General features: G+C 33.9%; 2 protein-coding genes across 5 annotated transcripts in view; both read right to left on the bottom strand.

The window, feature by feature from the left end:
* The window catches only part of LOC110020570 (ubiquitin-conjugating enzyme E2 7-like), a 42,211-nt gene extending 31,270 nt beyond the window's left edge, over window positions 1-10,941 (bottom strand). For 2 of the 4 annotated variants that reach the window (XM_020718712.1, XM_020718714.1), the window contains exons 1-4: window positions 10,740-10,941; window positions 10,535-10,637; window positions 7,993-8,090; window positions 7,802-7,902 (exon numbers count right to left, since the gene is read on the bottom strand). In XM_020718712.1, coding sequence (XP_020574371.1) covers window positions 7,802-7,902; window positions 7,993-8,090; window positions 10,535-10,637; window positions 10,740-10,788 — 351 coding nt within the window. In that variant the 5' untranslated portion in view covers window positions 10,789-10,941. The remainder of the gene's footprint in view (window positions 1-7,801; window positions 7,903-7,992; window positions 8,091-10,534; window positions 10,638-10,739) is intronic. The other 2 variants (XM_020718715.1, XM_020718713.1) reach the window with 2 other exon arrangements.
* Window positions 10,942-21,453: 10,512 nt separating this feature from the next.
* Window positions 21,454-22,445, bottom strand: LOC110020567 (osmotin-like protein). Its single transcript, XM_020718709.1, has one exon. It carries the CDS (start codon window positions 22,374-22,376, stop codon window positions 21,609-21,611), a length of 768 nt encoding a protein of 255 aa, XP_020574368.1. The 5' UTR covers window positions 22,377-22,445; the 3' UTR covers window positions 21,454-21,608.
* Window positions 22,446-24,279: the final 1,834 nt, after the last annotated feature.

Here is a 24,279-nt window from a genome sequence, read left to right as displayed (position 1 = left end):
CTCAAGCTGCATGTTGTTTCAGCTTTGGTGAGATGGACAATTAGATCAAGAGTTTTCCTTAAAAAAAGTACAAGTAAAATAACTCTAATAAACATTCTTTAGTTACCCATGTAATACAAGGTGGAATAAAATTTGTTGGTATCAACAGTCATCGTTTTAAAATCTAATGAATATTCTTATTAATTAATATATATTAAATGATGATCTACATTTAAGATGATGAAAAATGATAGAATATGAATACAATGGAAAATAAGGTGAGGAAGAACATAAGTCACTAGTTACAAGTGATTAATACTTTCAAATTCAAAAAATTTAACATTAGGGACCTATTATATTTTACTATGATAGAATGAAATAGGAATGTGAGAGAGACTAATTATATCATACTTATTTTGAATTATTATGTTATTATGTCTTCATTTGATGTTTAAATAGCTAATCTTATTATAAGATTTGATGTTTGGATGCTATCATGTTACTTCTTATTTTGAACATTTAGTACTTTTACAATATTAAGGTATTAATATGTTATATTTTAACATATTAATGGGTTAGAATGTTAATATGTTATTTCTTAAAGCACATTTTAAACTTAGTACAATACTTCTTGCTTTGAACAATGTGTTCATTTCAAGGCTTACACCTCAAAACACCTCCAGGTTTGTATCGCTGCATAGAAAAAAAAAAGCATCAATAGCCAGTGTGCCAAATTGCCACCAAGCTAGTAATACTTCATCAATACTAGTTTGATGGAAGCTCTTCAAAATTGGACTATCATAAGGTCAGATGTCTATTTCAGTCAATCAGGAAGCTTGGTTTACAGTTTGCTTAATATGAGGGCCATCTTAACGCTTATTTGAAAAATTTTCAATGAGGCTCATGCTTCACTGAGTATTAGATGAGACTTTTGTCGCTTCACTGAGTATTAGATGAGGCTTCTGTCGCACATAATGTGAGGCTAGTCTCAAGCTGCACATTATCTCAATTTTGGTGAGATGGGCAGTTAGATCAAGAGTTTTTCTTAAAATAACTATAAGTAAAATAACTCTAATAAACATTTTTTATTTAACCATGTAATACACAACTGAGGGAGGAATTAAATTTGTTGATATCAACATAGTCATCATTTTAAAATATAATGAATATTCTGATTAATTAATATTTATTAAAAAAATAGGACGTTGATTTAAATTTAGGATGAGGACAAATAATAGAATATGAATAAAATGAAGAATAAGGTGAGAAAGAACATAAATTGCTAGATAAAAGTGATTAGGACTTTCAAATTTAAAAAATTTAACATTAGCGACCTATTATATTTTTACCATGACGGAATAAAGTTGGAGTGTGAGAGAGACTAAGTGTATCATACTTATTTTGAATTATTATGTTATTATGTTTTAGCTTAAGGTTTAAATAGTCATTCTTATTATAATATTTGATGTAAGGATGTTATCATATTACTTCTTATGTTGAACATTTAGTATTTTTACAATATTAAGATGTTAATATGTAATATTTTAGATTGTTAATATGTTACTTCTTAATGCACGTTTTAAACTTAGTATAATGCTTCTTGCTTTGAACAATGTGTTGATTTGAGGCTTAAACCTCAAAACGCCTCTAGGTTTATGTATCACCACATAGACAAAAAACACATCTATAGCACTTACATGATTTGAAATTTTGTATTTATATGAATTTTTTTTTCTGAGTGATTGAGCACTAGAGCCTAAGCATCAATTTTGTTGTTTTCATTACCAATAATATTTTATTTTTTCTATCTAGTAGCCTTTCATAATTAACATCATTTTTATCCATAATTTTTTAATATTTTGTGCTTTATTCAAAATAGCATATGTATGATATGCTAAGCATATGTATTATTGCTCAATGGAAACCAATGTCTTATGATGCCCTTTTCATTATTGACAAGCATGAATAATTTGAGATAGCAAAAATTCCACCAGTCTAAGAGGTAGAGTTAAATGGCACAAGCCCTCAACTTCAGCTATCAGGTTGCTTAGTAGCAACTAAAGCAAGGATCGTTTTTATTGCCCTGATCAACAACGATTGATTATGTTGTAAGTTCTGTGTAGAAAAACCAACTACAAAAGTTCGTTTAACTGTAGCTTTTAAGGAATTAGCGTTTTAAATTCATACTAAGTTGATAAAATTGTTTGGATTAACCCCTTTCTTTGTACTATCTTGAATGAAGTTCTTCAGCACATGTCTGTTTAAGATAATAGTGATAGTTGCTTTATATAAAGAGCAAAAATAGTTTTTTTTAATAAATAAAAAATCTTCATTCTTATATTTGTTTTACCAAAAAACATGTACGCCTATAGTAAAATAGTACATATTTAATTTTTTAGATGTAAACATCACAAATGTATGGTCTCTCAGCTAAACCTATAAAATTTTGCTAGAAAATTATAAAAAAATAATAATAAAAATGTCACCTTGATATGTTGCATAGATCAGTAGTTAAACTTTAGTCCATGCATTGTATACTACACTATTGGGCATTACGAACAAGGGAAATTCTTTTTTACAAAAACAAATATATTTTTTTCAATTCGACTTTTATTAACATTAGACATAAATGATAAGATGAAATAAAAAAATTCAATTCCAAATTCCTTTAGACCAAAATAACTACAAAATATATTTCAGTAACACTATACAATTTCTCTTGTAAGAATTTTTATAAACAAGCCGGCTCACAAGTTAACGATTGTAGTCGGGACTGACTGGAGCTAGGCTTATTGGCTTATCAAGCTCAGCTCACAAGTTAACAATTGTAGTCGGGACTGACTGGAGCTAGGCTTATTGGCTTATCAAGCTCAGCTCATCACCCATTTATCGAGCGGAGCCCGAGCCGACTTATAAGCCGGCTTGGCTTACTTACACTTAATTCATTTTACTTCAAACTAAAAACATAAAAATAGTATTTTGCATTTAACCAAACTAAAAATATTTCAAAAAGACTTTTATAATTTACAAATTGATTGATCCATCCCAGTTTGACATAATGAATTCATTGTTCCAAATAAATCTGCAATCCAAAAATAAAATCCGTTGAATCCAGAAAACACTTTTAAGTCAAAATATTTATAACAAATAACCAAAGAGATAAACTGCAGTTGCAACAGAATAAGATCAATCAATAATCCTTGCCAGCTGAAACCAAGCTCAAGCAAAATGTCTAATTATATGTACAAGAAAACAAAGTCAGCAGCTTCACATGGCATTGGATAAAATGAGCAAAAGAAAAACAACCCAAGCCAAACACACCATCAAACTTACAAACATATATAGCACAAAAGATGTCAATCTTCATTAAAGCGATTAAAATAACAGTAAAATAACAGTAACCCATCATTATATATATATATATATACATATATCATCTCCGAGTTCTGCAAGCCTTAAATTGTTTGACAATGTAACGAATGGCCTCCTTCATCGTTGCATTGTGATCCTCCTTGCAATTCCATAGCTCGGCTACTAGATTGCTAGCTCGGAATACACTCAGTTAGCCCAAGCAAAGTTTCTTCATAGCATTGTACACATCATCCCCAAAATCAATCCACATACTCTAATTTTTTAATCATTTTCATGAATTACTTCTTGTATCATCTGAAGCTTTGCTTGAGCTAAACAAATAAACATGGATATGTGTGGTTAAGCTAGACTGAGAAACGAACATTGACTTGATTTGTCCTTATCGAAGTCTAGCCCATCACAAACCATTTCTTCAGATCAACTCTAAGAGTTTATTAGGTACAATTCAGATGCTTCACCACATCAATAAAGTGATTTCTCTACTATGCTAGAGTTGGCGACTGCGAGAACTGCTGAACATCACTAAAAAGATGTATTTATATTTACCAAAAGAATGAAAAAAATGGTTTCATCTCAAATTATTATCCATTACTAGCAAGTGTTATTAATCAAACTTTGCGCTCTCACAAGTCTACAAATTTATTTGCAATTTTAAATAACAAGCAAGATCGGCTAAAGAACATACATGTTGATTGAATTAGCATAAAAATAAAAAGCATATATTCCAATTCCGTTTCAATAATTTCCAAATAGAGATAGAAAACAGTAGCATGGTTAATATAACGCTAAAAGAGGCAGAGAACCCAATAACGAACTCACAATCAGATTAGCACTTCAACTAGTATGGGTCCATCCTTATTTTCATCATCATCCAAATCGATGTTACTGGTACACCATTCTTCTTTCCAAGAAACACTTATCCATCAATGGTGCAACGTCTCTTACCACCAAAAGCCAAATCCCTCCCTTCTCCCTCATCTCCTGTTCTGCACACAACCACAACCTTATCAGTGTCTAGCTCCCCACCTTTGGCACCAATGACAACCGCCTCATCCCTAGCACCTTCGCTCTACTCCTTTTCCTCATAGCCTCGCGAAGACCACACCTGTGGGAAGATCTCACCGACGCCAAGAAGTTTGGTCCGGGATCCTAAATGCATCCACTGCTTTTGTTGTGAAAAGAGCCTTCTGCGGAGCAGAAGGAGATGCGAGATTTGATGGAGGCGGTGGCTCGAGAGAAGATTTTCTTAATTGATTCTATAGAAAGAGCGCAGTCCTCGAGGCAAACATCCTCCAAAGAATCTCTCCATTACACCTGCTTCAAATTTCACCATTGTCTGGAAGTTTTGGTTGAGCTAAGCAGATAGGGAGCAAAGCAAGGAAACATAAGCGATAAATTGGGCGATCGTGGCTCCTATTGAGGGTAATATCAATCTTTCTATTTACATAACAGTGGAACTACAGCAAGGAAACTACAACAAATTCGCAACCTGAAATGGGGGAGATATGTCATTCCGGTAGAAGAAATTTTAAAGAAGCTGCTTGCACAGAGGTATGCCTCAATGTTTTCTCGGCTTTCTATAGACCACAATTGAGCCGAAAAGCCTCTCCAAACAAAGCCTCAATCATGTTAAAAAGTTATGTAAAATAATGTCTTATAGGGCACCATTAAATCAATGATCATGGTCTCATCCATTTTATTGCAGATAACATCCATTTTATTGAAGATAAAAATAATGCGTTCAAGATGTTCCAACTTTTTCTCATTTTATCATATTTTCTCACTTTAATGAACTTTCTGGATATTACAAGTATTTTTAGCTAAATAAGAGAATTTTATGATTCATATTTTCATCTGCCTGACTAAATTCACCTTCAAAACACTAAGGGCATTTATATAATTTTTCATAGTTTGCCCCAGTATATCAACCATTTTGCCTTAGTAATATTGACTAATGATGTGGCACCTCCATTTGATACCACACGTCAAGTCAAAATAAAACATGTTGATATTCATAAACCAGAGAGGTGTCACCTCCATGAAGTTTCATATGGTGTTGACATGACACTCGAAAACACAACTATTACTTCCTGGCCTAAACCATAAGGGAATGCAATATACATTATCGAGAATAGAGAACAAAATTAGACTCTTAATTCTCGTCGACGGGCTCAATAGAATGTAATAAGTTGAATATAGTGTGTTTAGCCCTAGGCAAAAAAATCTCAACTAATCGTACAAACTATTATTGACAAGTGTATTGTATTGTATATTAGGAATACAAAACCCCTAGTATGGTTAAACTAACATACAATACATGATACAGTAGTGTATTATATGTTGAAATCACAAAAGAATTAAGTTCATAGATTGGAACAAAATGTAAAGTATATTGAAAAATTAATTTATTGCATGTTGGAAACAAGATCTGGTGGGGGACAATTACAATTGAAAATACTATAAATTCCTGAAATGGACAGAATTATGCACATTATCCAAGATATTGTACTATTCAATCATAGACTTAACTACTTTTTGCCTTTTTTAAGGAGAGGAGTCGAACAATTTCTTACTCAGTTCTACATTTTGTGAGTTTCTGGCAATGCCATTGAAGTTGTGACAACATGAAGAAAATAATTTTTAGATATTTCATTCATTTCTTATAGGTTATGGTGCTCATAGTAGCAACAATAAACCTAAGCCCTAAAAGGTAGTGCTAAATAGTAGTAGCAAGAAGTTGACTGCATCAACAATAACCCAAGAGATACTAGTTATAGCATGAACACACTATGCGATGACATTTTGGCTGAGCTTCTCCAGGTTGTTCTCTTAGCTAATTTAAAAAGAAAACTCCCCCGAATAATTTATTAATACGAGATGAGTGGGAGTTTCTCTTCTAATTAAATATATGGTACTAATGATAAGAGTCCTCGCATCTTAAGAGAGAGAGAGAGAGAGGATGAGGATGAGAAAGGGAGAAAAGCCAACTCCTCTCTGCCCCTCTTTTCTTTCAATTGGCAAAGACATGGAGTTAACTTGGATATTTAAGGATCTAGGATTTCTAATATAAATATATAAGTAGTGTTTGATTGAATGAGAAAACATATTTTCTATATTTTATAGAAAAAAGGCAAATTATCTAATGAAACTAATTATTACTATTAAAAATGAAAATTAAAAAAATATCTTTCAATTTCGAGTGAAGAAGTTATGATCAAAAAATAAAATTAATAAACAATAATCATGTACAGAAATAAAGCCAAATATGCAAGAATTTAAAAATGTATTGATCACACAAAATATAATTACATCTAATTAGTGAAACCTAATTATATAGTCTAAATAACTCAATTTAGCCAAAATGTCAAAAATTGACTTGATTAATGGAAGGTATTTATAACTAGTATTAATTAAATTGACCTAAAATGATATAAAAAAGGTGGACACATTTTGCAATTTTAAGAAAGAGTGCTTTTGTGCTTAGAGATATTCATAATGAAAGAATGAGAGATTAATGTCTTAGTTTTTGTATAAAGATTCAGCTCACATAAAGATAAAGGTAAATTTATAATAGAAACTAGGGTTTTTACGTGAAAAATTCAAAAAAAAGAAATAAATAAGAAACAAATTACCTATCTAAGATTTTGGTTTAGCCCAATTAAAATATTTTTGTTTCTTTATTTTCTAAATAAATAAGAAACAAATTACCTATCTAAGATTTACTTCAACTGCCATTCAATTACTAATCCACGGCTTATAGATATGTGTGAATACAACATGACGTTTCTTTAAAAGTTGCTCTTTGGATTGGATTTAGGAGAGCAAAAGTCATTAGAGCACTCACAGTTGATGCAAAAATCAGCTTAAACTTCTTGACACATTTTTTGGCTTGAAATGAAATGGGGTTCACAACAGAACTCAATTTATGAAAAAGAATGGCAATTGGACAGCTTGGCACACAACCTATCAAATGCATTTGGTAACTCTCATGTAAACTTGTGACTTATCAGATGTCTAATACACAAGCATGGGCAGCTGCTTGAGGAAATATATTTGCATTTTTTGCGACACAGGCATTTGGAACCCATAGGGACCTGTCATTCTAGAACCACTCATAAAAGCGCCAATATGATCTCTCTCTAGAACTAAAAATTAGGTTAACTGACCAAATCAAAGCTCGCTGCAATGTTGAAATATGAAAAATACATAGGGATCAATAATAATGCAATATATTTTAATTCCAAATCATCCAAAATTTAATTTATGGACAAAAATTTGGAAATCAAGACACTGTTTGCTCTTGCAGTCATCACCATCCTTATCACAGCATAAATAAATAAGAGAAAAATAACTGAAATGGAATAGAAACACAAAAAAGAACAAAGCTTCCCAAATTAAAGATATTATAGCTAGATAGCTAAATATAAAATTTGCCAAATTAGTTATGTACCGTGTGCACAGGCGTCCAACGTTCACTTGCAAGCTCATAGCCATTAGGATCGTCCCCAGGTGCATGAAGAATTGATATACAAACACGACCATCAGGGTAAACTGAAATTTGCATAAAAGTAAAGATTTATTATTGTTATTATTTCATTAAAAGACTTCTAAATAAGCTAAAGCCACTGGCAGCAAACAAACCATTTGGATGCCACATCTCTGAGGTGAACCTAACTGATGGGGGACTGTTAGGATAATTTTGTGGGAAGCTCATAATAGCATTGAAATAACCACCATCACTGCAAATGACAGAGCAACAAGCACTCAAGAAATTGCATAGCGCATTCCATAAAATTTTACTAAAATTCCAGCACTAAATAAAAAATAATTATAATAACATGATGAAGTAATCCCAACAAGTATCGAATATTTTTCAAAAAAACAATAAAACCTGAAAAAATATGCATAAAGTCTCCTGAGGGAAGCCATTCATATCCAGGTTGAACATATTTTGAACTCCAAGGGCAATATGTCAACCATAATAGTTGCTAAGCAGATTATTTGTCATACCTCCATATTTAAATTTAGGGACATTTACATACATACCACACAATTCTTTATGTATTTACATATCTAACACCTAAACTTTAATATATATACATTTATAACACTCAAGCTTTAATATCTCATCAAAAATACCACCATCATTAAATTTTAAAAAATGAAATACACATTTTCAAGCATAGATTTATGACAACAAAGTGTTATAAGTGTAAATATCTAACTTTGTGTAAGAAATGTAAATACATAAGAATTGTGAGTTATGTATATAAATTTTCCTTATATTTAAAAGGGACTTCAAAATATGACATTATGTTTACAAATCTCTTTCACATCCTACCATTACCTCCCATTCTCATTGTCCCTCATTAAGTTTCCTTCTTCCTCTAACTTGCATTCTTGGTTAAAAATAAATATTCCAAATTTTTCTATTAAGATTATTGTGCATAACTTAGTGATTAGATGTTTCCCGATTGTCTATGCTATTAAAATTACAATATAGATATGCATTTCCTAAAAATGTAAAATATTTATACAAAAAGTGATCAGTAGGTCTTCCCCTGTATTTTAAAATATTTCTCCCTTAATTTGAATAAAACCTATAGTTCCCATTGCCAGGTATCGTGCCTTCATTCATGATCAATAACCTTGAAACAGCTAAAGCAAAGAAAAACAAATGCCTAAATTAATGATTATAGATTTTATTATATAAAACTTCCGAAACTAGAGTAAAAACACAAACATTCCTCAGAGTAATGTCAATTTATGATCCTACATCAATAGCCATCATATGTGCTCCAAAGAAAAGTAATAATCTTATAGAAGAAGCTTCCGTAATCCATTAGACTCCAAAATTTTTCTAACTTTTGCAGAAATAACAGATCCAATATTTACCAAGTCAAATGATAAGCCTCCATAATTTCTCCAAATATTCTGCATAGGCATCTGCGACTTCAACTAAATAACCCCAATGTCTATGAGGGAAAATATAACTAAATAGCATTTATCATGGGAGGTTCATTGCCGCCATTGTTAACAATACAATGCAATGAAACAAAGAAATTTGTCATTTTATTATATATGGTGCTAAACCCTTATTAATTTCATCATATGTAAAATTCTCTCAACAAACTCTAAAATTCCATACAATCATGCATGAGGAATATCATCTGAAAGCTCCCTGAAGGATTATTTAAACTGATAATCACATCAATATCCAATGTTTGGTTAAAGGATCAAGCAAAGAGATAACAATCCGTGTATCTCAACTCTTATTTATAACAAAATAAAAAAAAATAATCAATAATGGTTACATAACTTTAGATCCTGCCTTCATTTATGCCCTATCTATTAAATTAAGGAATTTTAGACTTAGACAAAAAAAAAAATGTTCTCAGAAATCCTCCAATTAGAAAATAGAAGAAAAGGACTGATTGTTACTCCTATCTCCATGAAGAACCAAAATCTCATTATAGAAAATTAAATATCGCTATTTTTAAAATAATTTAAACCAATTTAAACATTTAAATCATCATAAATTAAGAAGCGAGATAAATGAGATTATTTGAACTGATAATCACAGCAATAGCCAAAGTTCAGTTAAAAAATCAAATAAATATATTACAATACATTTATCTCAATTCTCAATTATAACAAGATAAAAATAAATACTCAATAATAGTTTCATAACTTACTAATCCACCCCTTCGTTTAGTCCCTATTAAATTAAGGTATGTTAGACAGAAAAAAATCAATGTTCTCAGAAGAAAACAAAATCTTATTCAAGAAAATTAAGGAATCGTTTGGACCAATTTCATCGTTTAACTCGTCATAAATATCAAAATACATAAGATCATCACAAAAGAAGGGAAAAGATCTCCGCTTTCCAAATAGAACATAAGCGCCCAACCAGGTATGAAATATGGCTATGTCCAAGGTGGGCAACACCCTTAAAATTGAGATTTCTCTATATAAGTAGTAAAATGTAGTTTTCCGTATGTATTTTAAACAATTTTATAATTTTGCCCTCCTCAGTATGTGTTTTAACCCAGTTCTTTAGAAAATTAAATATTTGATGATTTTGCCTACTCTAAGAATAAATTTGGTTCCACCCCTGCACCCCAAAAAAGTAAGAATGAACACCAACAGTCAAAGAATTTAAATTTCAAAATGAATCACTAACTATAGAGTATCCGGAGGCCCGATCACGGTGACGCTCCATTCAAAGATATTAGAATCGTCAACAAGTCCAGCCGAGAAGCCATCCACCGGATTTCTACTAAGATCTGATCACACAAAGATAAACGCATGGTGAATCCTCGAATCATTCCTCCACAGGAGCGATGCACGGGGAATATAGAGGAAACCCTAGAGATCTAGAAGCGAACCTTTCAACTGCTTTTGAAGGAGCAAGCTTGCTTGGCTCGGCGCTGCCATCACTTGTGAGATCGATAAAGGTAGGAAAAGAGAAGCGAATGATGGCAGTTAAGGAGGCGTTTGAGACCGCTCGGCGTACAGGTAAGAACGATGCAGAGGCGGAGCGGCCTGGCCTGTTCGTCTGTGAGAAATTTGCGATGATATAAAATTGAACTTATCTTTAAAAACAATACAAACTATTACATTTTTTTTAATTTAAAAAAAGGGGTTTTTTATATACATGAAGTGATGGAATGCCAAACTTTAAAAATTATACATATGAAACCCAAAATTTAAATATTATCAATAAAAATAAAACTCTACAATTTACCTTATAGGAACTCTGTTTCACTCCATGTATTCCCTCCATCAATTTGTTGTTCACTGAAACAAATTTAAGCATATGATTTTAGAGCTAGTTGGGAGGTTGTGACTGATCATGGTGTATACAGACCTCCAAAACTCACATCTTTGTCCTTCTCTCCTCTCGTACTTGATTGTGGCGCCGCATGTACAAGCCTCTAAAACTTGCTTCCCTCTCCTCTTATGCTTTCGCTTGAGTTAGTTGGGAAGGCAACGACTTGATCACAAGTTACAGACCTCTGAAACCCCAATCTTTCTCCTCCTCTCCGCTTGAGCTAGCTGGGAAGGCTGCAACCTAATCACGACATACACGGGCCTCTGAAACTTCTATCATTCTCCTATAAATGAAAATTCAAAATTGTGAAAACCAAACCGAACATCGAGCCGAAAGAAATCAATGTTTAAGATTTAATGGTTCAATCGGAGTAGAACTGTAGATTGAACTGGATGATATAAAAAATTTTAAATTATTTTTAATATAATTTAAAAAATAGAATAATGATATATTAAAATCATTTTTATCAATTCAATAAATTTATTTTAATTTAAGGTAATGCTTTCGAATGTTTTATACAATATTTTAAATAAAAAATTTAAGAAATGATATTTTATCTTTTTTATTATTTAAATATATTATTTATGGTCATCAAATCAAAACTAAAGGCTAAAATTGAATAATATTTGAACTAGCCAGTTTTTTTTGACAAAACAGATCGGTTCTCTGGTTTAACCCCGATTTAATTCTCGTTTTATGATGAAACATTTTTTAGCTTGAAATGAACCGACATATTTGGTCTAATTCTTAAAATCATATGTAAAAAACCAAATTGTTTTAATCTAATCAGAATAAATGAATGCAATTTCTATGTAAGTTTTTCTTATGAAAACATTTACCCGCATTAACATTTACATTTTTTCTATGTAGAATTTAAGCAGTGTCAAAAATGAATGCAATGGAGATTCAAAATGAGTGTTCAATAATTACTTTCAAATTTGATAGGTTCTTGATGCAAGTTAAAAATCAATCTAGAAGAAGATATGAAGACAACAAACAAAAAGCTATAAAGATACAAAAATATATTTTGAGCAACATAAGTTGCAAATTTGAAATGAGAGATACGGAGTTGATATATATATAACAATTTATCGATTTATGATGCATTCATGCTGTTGCATTCATTGGATAAAATGAGCATCATCTATGTAATAAATATCTTCATGAGAGATTATATTAATAGGTGGGTAAAGGCACAATATTTTTTGTTTCTTTAACTTATTTTAATACTAAGATTTGATTTTCTCATATATGTAAACTTATGAAGGTCATATATCAATTATGCAAAGGAGTGGTCTGATGTGATTGCTCGGGCATATGTGTAGGTGTGTCAATAAGTTTAAGGTCTAAAAGAAACTCCAAGAAGAGGAGTAAAAATTTTCTTAGAAAATAACATAAGAAAGTCCAAAAATTTCCACAAATACAGGTGATGCAGACTTTTTGGGCATCATAAAACGACTTATAAAAATCTATTAAGCCATGACAAATTCACAACCAAAAGAAACTGATAGGGTCAATCATGTGTTCGAACAATTTAGTTTCGCAACTGGTTTCGACTTAAACTTCCAATTAGGTGGAAATATTTGGAGGAAAATGACCGATGAGGATCATGATGGAAGTTTTTCTGGAATTTTATTTTCCTAACTTATTTTTTGATTTTTTCAACAAATTTGTATATTGTGCATGAGTTTTTTTGGATATAATAATATACATGATGAAAGCTTTTTATTATTTTTTTGGTAGAAAGAGAGATTAATGCATTTTTGTAGTCCATCTTCTTGTTAGTTTATATTTTGGTTGAAGTTTGCTTGTTGGTCGAGCTTGGTAGAAAAGCAACACATATCTCTCTTGTTTGTTTGGAAGTGTTATTTTTCCTTGAGATGTGATTTCCATGGTCAACTTCATATAATTTCTTAGAATTGCTTTGATTTTAAGGCTTTCGTTAGAGTACAATACTCTCTAAGGTTAAAATATTAGTTTTTGTTGAAACACATATGATTGAAACTTTTAGGTTTTTAGTTGGGAAAACATATTTTCTCTATTTGATTTTTCTTGATTTGGATATATCTTGTCCATTTGATTTTTGTATTTAGTTGCTTTGTTCTTAAAAGCTATGGGATAGCCATCAACAACAAAAATATACATAGTTATTGGGGAAACTTTTGGTTACGACGGCATGGCTTCTTTAAAGCAAGAGTTTCCCAGCATTCATATACATAAAAGTTCAACAACAAGAAGAGTTGAAGCCCTTCAGATCGTACCACAATCGGCTTGCTGCCATCGACTATATTGTAGCCATAAACAATGTGTATTTGTGTATACCTATGATGAAAATATGGCAAAATCAGTGCAAGGTTGCAGAAGATGTAAAAGATTCCTTAAGAATATTAATTCTGATAGGTATGTTTTACACCATTCTAAGCAAAATATGTTTTATTGTCATTGGTACAAGTTTGCAGCTAAACTTTGGCATTTAGATTATTTTATTCTGATAATATTGGAGGAAGATGGTGGAACTGGTATATAAGTTGGACAAGGGTGATATAACATGAGAGGAATTTGAAAATCAAGTTAGGCGGCACTGTGGAAGAGGACTTGGATTGGAGGACCATACGAAAGGCAAGCTGGACCAACAACAAAGCTCAAAGAACATTTCTATTTAAATCCTATTCATGGCTACTTGTTCCAAAAAACAACATTGATTCATCCTTACACGATTTAATCAACAATGCAAAAAATTCTATACAAAGATTTTTGATTTTCTGAGTTAAATTGCACAGCCACTGGATTAGTGTAACACTTGAGGAATTGATTGCACAACGTGTATAGATTTGAAAATTATCAGGTGACAAAGAATGGTCAAGAAAGAAAGTTAACAAAGCAAAATACAAATGGAAAGAATGATATTCTTTGAACCAAGCCTATAAATTTCTTAATTTAAATATTGAGTAGCTCCGTGCATGGAAGTCGAACTGTAATTCACTCTCATGCTTAGGTGTAACTAGCCTAATGCATGCGTATTGTAATTTTTTTGTGCTTTACTTTTGATTAATAAAATATATATTATTTAATTGGTTGTGTTTTCATGTTTGAATGTTATCCACAATTGAAAGTTATTTCTATAACTTACTAAGATGGTACTAAAATATTTGTAGTAATCGATCTCAATCCCAACATTATTTTTGAGTTGGCTGCAATTATTAAGGTTGTTATAAAATTCTGTTAATTTAAAGCTCATTATTTTTTAGTTTATGTTATGTACTCTACACAAGAATTATTTAAATTTGTCAAATTACTGTTTATATAGTTTTGCAATTCTATTTGAAGAAAATGTTGGGATACTTAAAAATTTATGAAAATTTTAAGCCGTGAATGTTTAATATTTTGTTAAACTGGTATATGCTCCTATTCTAAAGAGTGAAATCTTACTTTCACAATCCAAAAAATGAAAAAAAAAGTATCTTTTTGTTGGTTAATCTTTGCATGCGAGTCAATGTGCTTAATATGTTAGATATTCTCAGTAATTATTATTATTGTTTCGAAAGACAATAGTCTTTGAAGGGGGAAGTGGCATTAAAGCAACTAGATAAAGATAACTAGAACACCTTTCCACAAGAAAATATTGATGATGCACCTATTTTTTATGGGATTTTTCCACTCCCAAAATCTGGAGTGATGCCTTTGGTCGTTAACAAAATAAAGCCTCTTAAAAAAGTCATAAATTTTGAGACCCTATTTACTAGTGGAATGTTTTTCTGTTAAGTTAATTATTAATATAAAACTTTAGTTTTATGAAAGATAATTGTTTTAAAACTTCGCTAATATGGATAACAAACTTATGTGGTTGCTTTTGGGTCATTTTGTAATTAATCTATTTTTTTCTTTTACAAAATGGATTTTAGCTACTATGTGTATGATGTAGAAGCTAAGAGCCTCACATCAATTTCAAAAACCGCTTTCTTGTGCTCGTTTTCAGCAACTATATCAGCCGCTAAAAATTATTAACTGCCATAGAGCTGCTTCCTTGTGCTCATTTTACCAACTGTAGCAGTCGCAAAAAACTGTTGACAACCTCAGAGCAAAATCAACTACTAAAGAGATTTTAGTGTGTTGGATCTTAAGAGCTTCTGCTTGCAAATAATGATAAAGTGATCTCTTAGATACGTTGATCCAATTTCCACACTCTGCCATCTTCAGAATAGTTATCAAGGCATCCATGAGAAAGAAGATTCTAGAGAAGACCAGAAGAAGGAGAACAATCCAAGAGACTCTAGAAGGATCCACCGCATTTTGGAGAATGTTGAAGGGGTGAGCTTCAAGGAGAGCTCTAGGATAGCTTTGAAAAACTCTAGAATCTTGTATTTATAATAGGACAATGTAGAAGTATCTAGAAGTCAATCAATTCAAAGAATATAGAAAGTTCACTAAGGCCTGGCAGAGGACTATAAATAAAGTCCTTCCCCCTCATTTGGAACCATCCAGAATTTATAAGAAACCAAGTGTGTAATTTTTCATTCCTTAGTGAAGTATTCCTTTATTTCAATAACCTCTCCTTACTTCTTTTCTAGATATTTTTTGCTTTCAAGTCCAAGCTTTGCAAGGGTTAGGTTGATTTAGTGCTTAAGAAGAGCGCTAAAGCCACATGGGTGACTTGAGAGAAGTTTGTTCGTACACTTGGTATCAAAGCCAAGATTTGAAGGCATTGCAAAGAGCGTTAAAGAGCACATCATGGAGTCTGATGATATTAATGTGGAATCATCTAAAAAAGGGTGAGGTCACGAGGAGCAAAGAGATCTTGGTGCATCTAAACCACATTGGAGGTCTAAGAAGATCATGCATGGCTTTGATTCATGTCATGCTCGGGTAGAAGAGGTTATGAATGGCATGGAGACCCAAATAGAATATCTAGTTCAAAAGGTGGATGGCCTCAAAGAGAAGGACACCATCATTCATTCCACAATTAGTGTTATGATGCTCCAACTAGTCTTTAAAAGACAAAATGACAAAGATGAGGGACATCCTAATGAGAGAGCTCCATGAGGTACAACGATCTCATGAGGTAGACACGAGCAGCTTGCAAGAGAATACTAGCGACATCAACCAACCACCATACTTTTGAAGCCAAGCTCATTGAAGTGTGAAAACCTAAGAGTTTTTGGAGAGTTCACAACGCCAAAGAAGTAGACAACTTGTTGTGGGGGATTGAACAATACTTTTGAGCCATGGACATTACAAATGAAGATGCAAAAATTTAATTTGTAATTCTTTATCTCTTTGACATTATTATGTTGTGATGGAAAAGAATGTGAGGAGAAATAAAGAAAGGTATGTTTATCATATCATATCCACCTTCAATTACTTCAAGAAAGAGTTTAAGAGACAATTTAATCCTGAGAATGCAAATGATGAGGATAGAGATCGACTACGAAAGATAAAACAAGTAGGATCAATTCAGGAATTTATTAAGGATTTCACTAGTTTGGTTCTTGAAATACCCGACATGACAGAAAATGATGCTCTCTTTAACTTCATGCATGGACTTCAACAGTGAGCAAAGACAGAGCTTAGTAGGCGCAAAGTGCAAGACCTTGCTAATGTCATTGTTGTCATTGAAATCTTAATTAAATACTAAAAAGAGTCCACAAAGCCCAAAAGATAAGAAGAGTACCTATGTCAAAACTATGGGAGACAAAGGCCAACACAAAGGCCCGTCATGAATTGACCTCATCCAAAAGCAAAGAAAATGAAATGGTTAATAACAACAAAATAAGTTGCATAATAACTAATTCCTTTGTGGAGGACTTCATTGGGCAAGGGGTTGCCCTCAAAAGAAAGCGTTGAAGTCTCTTGTTGCTAGCCATCATGAGAAAGGAGGTGATATGACAACATAAGTGGGAACAATACGACTGCTCAACAGGTGTAATCCTCTCCCCGAAAAAGGGCTACTCTTTGTGGAGATGGTTATTGGTGCAATAACTACAAAAGTAATGATAGACACGGGAGCTTCTCAAAACAACATCTCTATTGAAAAATAAAAAAAGATGAGTCTGTATATAACTGTAGGAGGAGGCTCCATCAAAGAAATCAACCCAGTGGCTAGGCCAATTTACAGAGTGGCTAGAGGAGTGTAGACCAGTTTCAGAGCTTGATTATGTGTCTTAAGCTTTTTTATTTTCCCAATGAATGATTTCAAAGAAATCCTTGGGCTAGAATTTCTAGATCAAGTAAGAGCATTCTCAATACCATTCAAAAATAACATGTACGTTATGGAAGGCAATCAAACTTACATAGTCTGACAACAAGGACTAGCAAGAAAGAAATCAAAATATTATCGGCCATCCAATTCAAGAAAAGCATCCAATAAGATAAGGAGAGCTACTTGGATATTCTTTATGGCTCAGATGAAAAATCAAAACCCCATGAAGACATGTCAAGGAAAGTGGTGGCAATACTTGAGAAATTTAAAGATGTTTTACCACCATAATTATCAAAAGAACTACCATCATGAAGGGAGATAGATCATCATATTGAGCTGGAGTTAGTGACTAAGTCGCCATTAATGGGAGCTTACTATATGGCACCTCCAGAACTGACAGAGCTACACAGACAATTGAAGGATTTGTTTGAGCCAAAATTCATATGATCATCCAAAGCCTTATATGGTGTCTTAGTCTTATTTTAGAAAAAGAAGGATGGTTCCCTGCTCATGCATATAGACTAGCGGGCTTTAAACAAGATTACTGTGAAGAACAAATAACCAATACCTCTTACTGTCAACCTTTTTGATCAATTGGGCAATGAAACATACTTCTCAAAATTGAACCTCTGGTCAGGTTACTATCAAGTGAGAATAGCGAAAAGGATGAACCATAGACCGCTTGTGTGACCATGTATGGGTCATATGAGTTCTTGGTTATGACTTTTGGGTTAAATAATGCCCTTGCTACATTTTGCACTCGATGAAAAAACCATTCCAATTGTATTTAAATCAACCAGTTGTTGTTTATCTGGATGACATAGTGGTGTATAACAGCACACACAAAGATCACTTAAGGCACCTCTGAGAAGTGTTCAAAGTACTCAGAAAAAATAAACTATACATCAAGAAAGAAAATTGCTCATTTGCCAAACAAGAAGTAATATTCATAGGTCATAAGATATAAGGATGGAAAGCTTATGATGGAAGAAAGCAAGATCAAAACCATCCATGATTGGGAGCCTCCCACTAAGGTAAATGAGCTAAGATCCTTTCTAGGGCTTGTAAACTATTACCAACAACTTATAAAAAGATATTCCACAAGAGCTGCTCCACTGACTGACCTACTTAAGGAGAATAAGTCATAGGAATGGACTAACAAACGTCGAGAAGCATTTGATGATATCAAGAAGGCAATATGCGAAGAGCCAATACTTAGCCTTCCTAATCATACGAAGAAGTATGAAGTGCACACTGATGCATCTGACTTTGCTAAAGATTGAGTACTCATGCAAGAAGAACATCCAATTTCACACAAAAGTTATAAACTCAATGAGATGGAGCATCACTACGCCATCCAAGAAAAAGAAATGAAGGTTATCGTACATTGCCTTGGAGTATGGAGACACTACCTACTTGAATCTAAATTCAGTACAAATAATATTACCACCAACTACTTCTAGACCTAGAAGAAGTTAACTCTAAAGCAGGCAAGACAACAAGATTTCCTATCAAAACTCAATTACATCCTAGAATATAAACCAGGGAAGGCCAATGTAGCAGCATACATGCTAAGCCGAAAAGCATAAATTGCAAGCATTTCACAAGCCTCCAGCTCCCTAATAATTAGAATCAAGGAAGTGTTGGATGATTGATTGCAAGCATTTCACAAGCCTCACACAAAATCACGACCAACCACTGGCCTATCGAGCCTGACTCGCTATCAATGCAGACATGCAAATGTGAATGTAAACAATCATGTGAGAAGTGGTGAAAATGAGTGTTTCATGGAGGCAGTGACTCATAAAGGGTGGACAAACCATGGAGGCAGCGACCCAAGGATGGGTGTGCCGTGAAGACAATGACCAGGAGGGGTGGCTGTGTCGTGAAAGCAACAACCCAAAAGATAGGTGTGTCGTGGAGGCAACACGACGAATGAATGTATTGTGGAGGCAACAACTTGACTGATGTCTTTTCTATGGAGGCAATGACCCGAAATGGTGGACATGTCGTGGAGACAACAACCTAACAAATAGCTATGCTCTGGAGGCAGTGATATGAAAGCGTTTGCATGCTATGGAGACAGCGGCCCGAAGGATGGATGAGTCGTGGAGGTAGTGGCTGTAAGATGAGTGTGTGGTGGAGGTAACAACCTGAAATGATGAGCATGTCGTGAAGGCAGTATCCCGAAGATGGATGTGTCGTGGAGGCACTGATTCAGAAGGGTTGATGTGTCGTGGAGATAGCGGCCCGATAGATGAGTGTGGTGTTGTGGCAGTGACCCGAATGGGTGGGCTTGTTGTGGAGGCAGTGACCCGACGGATGGGTGCGTCGTGGGGTCAGTGACCTGAAGGGATGATGATCTTCATTAGGGAGAATCATACAAGCTAGGTTAATGTACGAATGAACACTCAAAATACAACTTAAGCATGTGATAAAAATTATGCAATATGTCATATAAGACATATAGCACAAGAGGTGTCGTGTTCGATCGACTAGGGTATAGGATGCCCGTGGGGAGAATTACACATTGCCCTAATAACGACTAGAGACAAATGCTAATTGCAATCACATACATGATATAGTGCACAATGCAATCAAGCAGACTCATGCACATGCACAACATACAATTTGCAAGTGATCGGTCGACCGGACCGGGGTGGTCGGTCGGACCTAAGTGATCGGTCGATCGGGCTGGGGCGACCGGTCGGACCAAAGTGATCAGACAACAGGACCATGGCGGTTGGTCGGACCAAGTGATTGGTTGGAACCAATCACTCATAAGAAAACCAATAACTCACTCGATTGAGATCGACAGACCTTGGTTTAGCAAGACTCGTTCGTCAGACCATTCTAAGTTTGGGTTTTTGTCGGCACATGATACTCTTTAATTCAGTCGTCTTAGTTCACCAGCTGACTGCTCTGGTCCATTTCTTGGCTATCGACCCTTAAATGAGGAGCTCCCGTCGTTACGATGAAACTAAGTTGTCGGACAGAACTTGAATCACCGCAATATGATAGATAACTTGCCCTTTAACAAAAAAGGACCTATAAGCTGTCCGTGGATTATATCATGGTATAAACAATCAATCTTCTGATGAAGGATCTGAGTCTTATGAGAAAATTGCTAGATGAAACTTAGACTGATTCCTTTTAGCTAGTCATGATCTTTTGATTCTTCCTCAAGATTCATAATGGCGCATTTCTGATGAAATGAATTTTAGCTCTTGAGAGCGATTATACCACATCAAGAGCAAAAATTTTTTAGGTATTTTAATTTCTTTTGAATTAATTGTATGAATCTAAAAAAATGTTATGTATTTATAAAGTAATGATTTTTTTATAATTTAAAATTTATGTTTAATTTAAATAATAAGAATACATAATCATTATTTATGTCCATTTTCTTCAAATGAAAATACCAATAGAAATTACTATCAAAATTATCTAAATCTGCCAAAATTTTAATGTATGCACATTTATTAAAATTCTAGAGGTTAAATAATAATGTGATATATGTGTGTGTGTGTGTGAGAGATACCATTTCCTCTTTTAACATCACATCAACATCAAAATTTATTATTAGTAATTTTTTTAAAATAAAATATGCATTGTACAATCACTATATTAAAAGACTATTAATATAAAAAAAATTATTTATATATCTTACGTGTGATTAATTAAGATATTACCCATTTCAAAATTATAAAGAAAGCTTAACCAATAGGCATGTACCAGACGTTTTAAGTATTAACCGAAAGCAACAACCTTCACTCCTAAACAATCCTCTCTCTCTCTCTCTTGCTTTCACCATTCCCCTGCAAATTTTATCTTCAGGCGCGCACCTTTCTCTTCTTTCCACAAAGCTGCACTATCGGCCAAAGCAGTCCCCAGTCAATCAGACAGCCATACCATGCTACGTACACCCCCAAAACTTTTAAACTCTCCCCCAAACTTTTACACCCATTTCTCCGCCACACCATTCCTAAGCGACACGTCACTTAAATTTTTAAAAAACAAAATCAACGCCTCACCCAACATTAATACAAATGCCAGAAGCCAAATTAACCAATTACTAACTAAACGATGTAATATGACTAATTTTCACTACACCATCAAATCCTGCATCAAACCACATTTTATTAACCCACAAAACAAACACCAACCAAAACCAAACCACACCACACGAACAACACAAAGAACATGACAAGCTTAAACCCATAGCCATTAATGGCAAAATATCACCTTCAGCTCCTTCGGTCCCTCACAGTCATGAGCCAGAGACGGGCTATCATGAGCATATGTGAAGGTCGCCGGACAATGATGCTTGAAAAACTCGGAGTAAGTCGATGCACGGCAAGTCATCGGGCTGTTATACTTGTTCCGGCAGCACAACTCATCCGTTCCGTATGCGGCGCACCCACTTTTACACCCTACCACCGGCCCACCCCCCGGCGGAACCCTAAACTGCAACTCCGGCGGGCAAGTAGAAAGAAGATTCTCACGGCATCCGACGACGGGGCAAAGACCGCGGCCTTCGTGGGGGGTTACGGTCATGGGGAGATTGAAGCCGTCGACGAGACTGACGGCGTAGGAGACGAGATCGCGGTGGCCGCCGTGGTGGAGAGTGATTTGAGCGAGGGTGGCGGGGACGTCGCCGGCGAAGCCGGAGCATTCCAGGCGGGTCGCGCAGGCACCGCGGTTCGCGCAGTCACCGGTGGCGCAGGAGAAGCGGGTGCCGGTGTGGGTGCAGCCAGTGCGGCCCCAGATGCGGCCGGACCAGTGGTGGGTTGGGGAGGGGAAGGAGCGGTGGGAGAGAGTGGGGAGGCAGAAGCCGCCGTGTTCGAGGACATCGTGGCCGGAGTTGGGAGCGATGGCCGGGCAAATGGTGAAGGGACAGTTGTTGACAATGGTTAGGGTTGATGGTGGGTATTGAGAAGAGGTGAGGGTAGTGAAGGAGATGAGGAGGAAGGTGATGAGGAAGAGGGGATGCATTGTGAGTTAGGGTTTTGAGTGTTTTGATTTTTGGTAGGATAAGGGTCTGGTGTGAGAGAATGGTGAGTGAGGGGTATTTATAATGAGTCTAGCGGGAGATTAGGGTTTTGGGAGGGTGTCAGTGGGTGTTGTGGTACTATGAATTGGAAAGGCTTAATTTTTTTTTGGTTTATATAAATGGTACATCTACATAGGCATCATGTAATTTTTAGATTTTGAATAAAAAAAATATAATACTTTTAAATGTCATGCCTGATTAAAGAAAAAAAATCATTTAGACCATCACAAATTTTGATTTAAAATTTTAATTGAAAAATTTTAATTTTAGTTTTAGGAAATCCAAATTTTAATTTCATCAAATTTATAGTTAAACTCGATATTTTTTGGAGATGAAGCTCATAATATCAATAATAAGGAGATTCAAATCTGAACAAGCCCAAATAAAAGAAAAATATTTGATTGATCAAATAATATAATTTTCAAGCTTATAATTAAAATAAACATCTTGAAAGAACATTTCAACGTCTCCAAGATTACTCAATTTCATGATTATTAAATAACTTATATCTTAAGCAGAGTGATGTGAGATCAAAAGAGTCAAGATGACCCCATCCATTATAGTGTTTTAGATTGCTGGCTAAAATAACAAATACTACAAAAAAATACAAATACATCACATTCTTTACACGAGGAAACCTTAAAACTAAGAATGAGAGAATTTGGTGGCCTAAAGAATTTTAAGGATTTGCTTAACGTTTGAAATCAAAGATTATCGTCGATAATTTTCATTGCTAGACTTTAATCACCTATCAATTTTTTGTTCGACCATTTTTATTCATTTTTACCACACATCTAACTTCATTACTCAGTCATCTTCGCTTGTTTAATGTCATCTGTACATCATAGCATGACAATGTTTTCTTAGTCATCATTACCTAGTTATATCTCTTAATCATCTTCCTTTGATTACATTCTCTTAACTGTTATCATCTTATTACGATTTCCTAACTACCATCACTCTAAAACGGTCTCTTGATTATTACGGTTTCTTAACTACCATCATTCTAAAATGGTCAATTGATTATTATCACCAGACAATTGTCTCTCAATTATTGCAACTTGACTATAGTCTCTCAACCACCATTGCTCAGCTAGAATCTCTTTATAATTATCACTTATTTGTAATCTTCATATTACCATCACCTAATTATGATCTTGTGGTCATTACACTTGAGTTTCATTAATTTACTAGAACTTCCTAATTATTAGTATCTAATTATCGCTAACTATCATTATCTAACTGCAATAATAAGATTACATGTTATAGTCTTTTAACTATTATCTCCCAATTATAATATCCAGAGTTCTATTGTTTAACTACAATCTCATCATTATTTCTTGATTTTTGTTACTTGTTTATTTTCTTGTGCGAACAACATTGCCATCAATATTAATGCATACAATTATATACCATTATTTGTAAGGTTAATCAAAGTTATTAATGCACATCATCACCTATAAGGCTGATATGATTTTAGAATTAATGTTGATGTATATCGATTTTGTTGCACGCTATGGCTCCCAATCTCAATATATGCCATTGTTAATAAGATTAAAGCATGCCATCGACTTTAGCTCTAATTCTCGACATTGATGGTAGGATTATATTATACTTTTTGACCTCTAGTCTTCTCTTCTTGGATCATATTATAGCTCAATTATATGAAATTGTTATGCATATGTATTTCTCCTAAGGGGCTGGATATTCGCCAAGGTGAAGATTTATTTGTTATGGCATATGTATTTCTCCTAAGGGGTTGGATATTTGCCAAGGTTGAGATATGTTGGCTATATATATTTCTCCTAAGGGAATGGATATTCGCCAAGGTGGAGATTTGTTAGG

This window comes from Phalaenopsis equestris, unplaced genomic scaffold, assembly GCF_001263595.1.
Source record: "Phalaenopsis equestris unplaced genomic scaffold, ASM126359v1 Scaffold000101, whole genome shotgun sequence".
Lineage (NCBI taxonomy): Eukaryota > Viridiplantae > Streptophyta > Magnoliopsida > Asparagales > Orchidaceae > Phalaenopsis > Phalaenopsis equestris.
This window is presented reverse-complemented; position numbering and strand designations above follow the sequence as displayed.